Raw genomic sequence first — 3,792 nt, 5'->3', positions numbered from 1 at the left:
CAATGATATTACGCAGCGCCTGAAAATAGGCTTATTGGAAGTTACCTAGCTGGGGACTATTTTCAGGCTCTGCATGATATCATTGCGCCTGCTGCACCACTTGGTAATTCAGCAGCTGTTAAATCAATCAAGTGTTTTTACCATTCAGCGTGGAGATTTATCTCCATATCAGCAGTTGTGTAACTAGACTCCAAAGTGGCCCAAAAGCGACAGCAGATCCTTGTAGCTCCAGTCTAACAACTCTACAATTAACAATCTCTTTTTTGGCCTCCGTCTGAGCCTCTCCATCCCACGTTCACCTCCGTGGCCTGATGGAAGGAAGCTGAGCTGTTGCAGCATCGCAGCTGAAGCAGTGTTTTACGCATTAAGAGCTGTGCTGTCCAACGTAAACACGCAGCCACGAAGGACAGAGGAATAACAGTGCACCCTGTCCAGCATCTGTTTCCCAGACCTGGCTAATCAATCAGGGAGCTTCCAATGGGAGGAAGGGAACTGCTGTTGACAGGGTGCCGCTTTATATGGGCTGAACTGGCACGTCCATGATGGTGTTTACGCTCTGTGGTTGACCCATGCTGATGCCTTTCCTGTTTCTGTAGATTTTAGGTCATAAAGACCTCACGTCACCCACGCAGCGCTACATTGACAGCAAGGTGGTGCGCACCTGTACGGAGGGCGAGTGGCTGTCGTTTGACGTGACAGAGGCCGTCAGCGAGTGGCTGCTGCACAGAGGTAAAGGAGCGGGAGATTGTGGAAGCCAGTTTAGTGTTTATAGATCATTTATATATCAGTCCTACTGGGAAATCCAACTAAAATCAGCTTAAAGAATCCAAATTGAAGATCGATGGCTTTTAGTCCGTGTCTGTCTGTTAGTCTTCTCCAAAACATTGACAAAAGCATTACTTTTAGCAGGTATACTATACACTTTTCAAATTTACAAGCTTTCTCTTATGGGAGAATGGACCAAAAATACTGCCAGGAGTCATCTTCTACTCATGGATGTGTGTAAAAAAGAAGTGTGCTTAACTGTGCACTTGTAGTTCAAATCTTAAAAGTATGTTTTTAAGATAATATAATATTAATTAAAGTGTACTGACTATATCTAAGGTTCATAACACTTAAAAAAAGTGCACTTTTTTTAATAATGGCAAATTTTAAAAAAATATTTAAAACGCATTTTAATTCATGTTTTAATAATCTATTGTCATGCTTTTAAGTACCCTGTTTTATGTGTCGATTAACATACTAACGCAGATGTAATGTACTCGATTATAATTTAACCGCAATGTGTTATTTGATATCATTTTTAAAATGAATATTTTTTAAATGTACTAAATTGCAACTTTGTTACAAATGTGTAATTACAAATTTATTTAAACACAAGTTTCCATAGAAATGCTTGTCAGTACATTCAGCAGTACAATTTCACCGTATTTCTAAGACAATATAAGTAATGTAAATGACATTAAAACAGGGTTAAGTAAAACTAAAACATAACAAAACATTTTCATTTCTTGAAATAAATGTTAACCGAAATGAAATAAAAAGAAAGAAAGAAAAAAGGGGAAAAAAACCTTATTTAAATATTTGAACTTATTTTATTATTATTAACTGAATTGAGAAAAAAATAAAAATAAAAATGACATTAAGTAAAATGAACAAAAGCAGAAAATATAAAAAATATAATAGTTTCTCAAAGATACTAATATTATACTGCTTTAAAGTATATTTTAGTTAAGCATAAATGCTTGTCGGTACATTCAGCAGTACACTTTGATATTTCAAAGACAATAGAATGATTTTTGAAATTACATATAAAGATGGACTTAGGACCTACTTAAGTGGGTCAAAAAAGAACTTTTAAGTTTAACTAATTTAAAATATTTCATATAAATGTAAACTGCAATACATTTCTATTTAATTGTAAATAACATGCAATATTGCATTCACTTCACACTTATATTCACTTAAGAAACTTATATTCAAAGTATATTTGGAAAGTATATTTCCTACTGACACGCTAAATCAAAAGAGATAAGTGGTTGTGAAGCATCTGCACAGCATTGTAGATGTAATGGATTCAAATCCTTCATGCATGGAAAGTTGAGGGAGTTTTCACCATGGCTTTTCAAAGTGCACAAGAATAGCAGTAATAACAGGCCAGAGCAAAAGCAATGATGAAGGATCATCTCCGGCATACATGAGCTCATAACAGCACAAGCCCATAACTTTACACAGGAGAGCGATAGAGCTCAGGCTGCAGCGGGAGATCTTCAGTGTTACTAGTGTGGCTGTGATGAATGCTGGAGCTGAGAGACGGCAGTGACGCTGTGTGTGACTCCTGAGGGATGATGGGAGTGGGCTAGATCTACATCAGGGGCCAGATCCAGAGATGAGCTCATTTATCTGCTGTAGATTATCTGACCTTGCTGTGCATGTGTGTGTTTCTCACTGTTTTTCTCTCCCACCAGACAGAAATAGAGCAAAAACAGGCAATATGGTGTCTAAAACGCAAGTCTCTTAATTAACTTCTTGTTTATTGAACAAACAAAAAAAATCTATATGTAATCATGCTGATTTTTGGAGGAAAAAATGGCACTCTTTGTGTGATATTGATTTACTATACGAAATTAAATTTTCTGCCCCTATATCTTCAATTTTGTGTTCATTCTAAATGCATTTGACTGAATCACGCAGTGAAAGAACGCACTCCAAATGCGCGCGCGGCACTAACGTTAGTCTAGACTTCACGGCACTCTGTGTAGGAGTGTTAGGTTTGGTTTTTGACAAAATACTGATAGTGTCAAATCGCACATCGCTAAAACAACAATTACGATATTATCACAGACGATATATATCGCACACCCCTAGTGCGTGTGTGTGTGTGTGTGTGTGTGTTGGAGGAAAAGAGAAAAATGGAAATCAGTGTTTTTGATTCTTCATAGATTCCATCAAATATATATATTTGTCTGAAAGGATTGGGTCTGATTAAGGGCTGAATTGGAGCAAATCAATTCAAAACAAACGTTTACTTAAAAGCACATTAGCAGTCCAAAGTCTGGACACACCTACTCATTCTAGATGAGGCCTATTTGTCACATTTTAAAATAATAATAAAGTCATCAAAACTATGAAACAACACAAATGGAGGCATGGGAATTATGTAGTAACTGAAAAATGTTAAACAAATGAAAACTAGCTTATATTTGAACTTCTTCAAGAGTTTCCACCCTTTGTCTAGATTCCAGCTTCTAGTCAGATACTGCTTTTAAAAAAAAGAACTGAAGAAGTTTTTATGTTTGATGGACGTGTTGATTCTTCTCCTTGACTATATGATCTTATTAAAATAAATTATCATTTAAAAAAATATAATAATTTATTGTTATTTGTATTATTATTTAAAGATGTTTTGACAGTGTTTTCAAACAATATTTAATTAATCCTAAAAGTGAGTCAATTCACAGTTTAATGAATGGTTTAATGGTTTTATTGAACCTCTTCATGATTATTAAAAATCCTCTAATGTTCCTGAAATATTACATATGTTGTGTGCATGAAAGCATGTTTATGGGTAATTCTTACAGGATTCATACTGTATTAAAACTTTATTTTTTTTAAACTCCATTTTAATTAGGCTACTGGTATTAAAATCACAGCAACACACAGCCTCTAATGATTAAGTGCTTTAGTGCACATTTACATTTATGACACTTTTATCATTTAAATATTTTTTTATATATATACAGTATATATATATATATATATATATATATAGAGAGAGAGAGAGAGAGAGAG

General features: G+C 34.8%; 1 protein-coding gene across 1 annotated transcript in view; it reads left to right on the top strand.

Moving 5' to 3' along the window:
• The window catches only part of LOC107689010 (transforming growth factor beta-2-like), a 40,059-nt gene that overhangs the window by 31,713 nt on the left and 4,554 nt on the right, over positions 1-3,792 (top strand). The window contains exon 3 of the mRNA XM_016486881.1: positions 597-753. Coding sequence (XP_016342367.1) covers positions 597-753 — 157 coding nt within the window. The remainder of the gene's footprint in view (positions 1-596; positions 754-3,792) is intronic.

This window comes from Sinocyclocheilus anshuiensis, unplaced genomic scaffold (genome assembly GCF_001515605.1).
Source record: "Sinocyclocheilus anshuiensis isolate Anshui unplaced genomic scaffold, SAMN03320099.WGS_v1.1 scaffold181, whole genome shotgun sequence".
Classification (NCBI taxonomy): Eukaryota; Metazoa; Chordata; class Actinopteri; order Cypriniformes; family Cyprinidae; genus Sinocyclocheilus; species Sinocyclocheilus anshuiensis.
The sequence above is the reverse complement of the archived record's forward strand: the minus strand, read 5'-3'. Positions and strand labels throughout refer to the sequence as shown.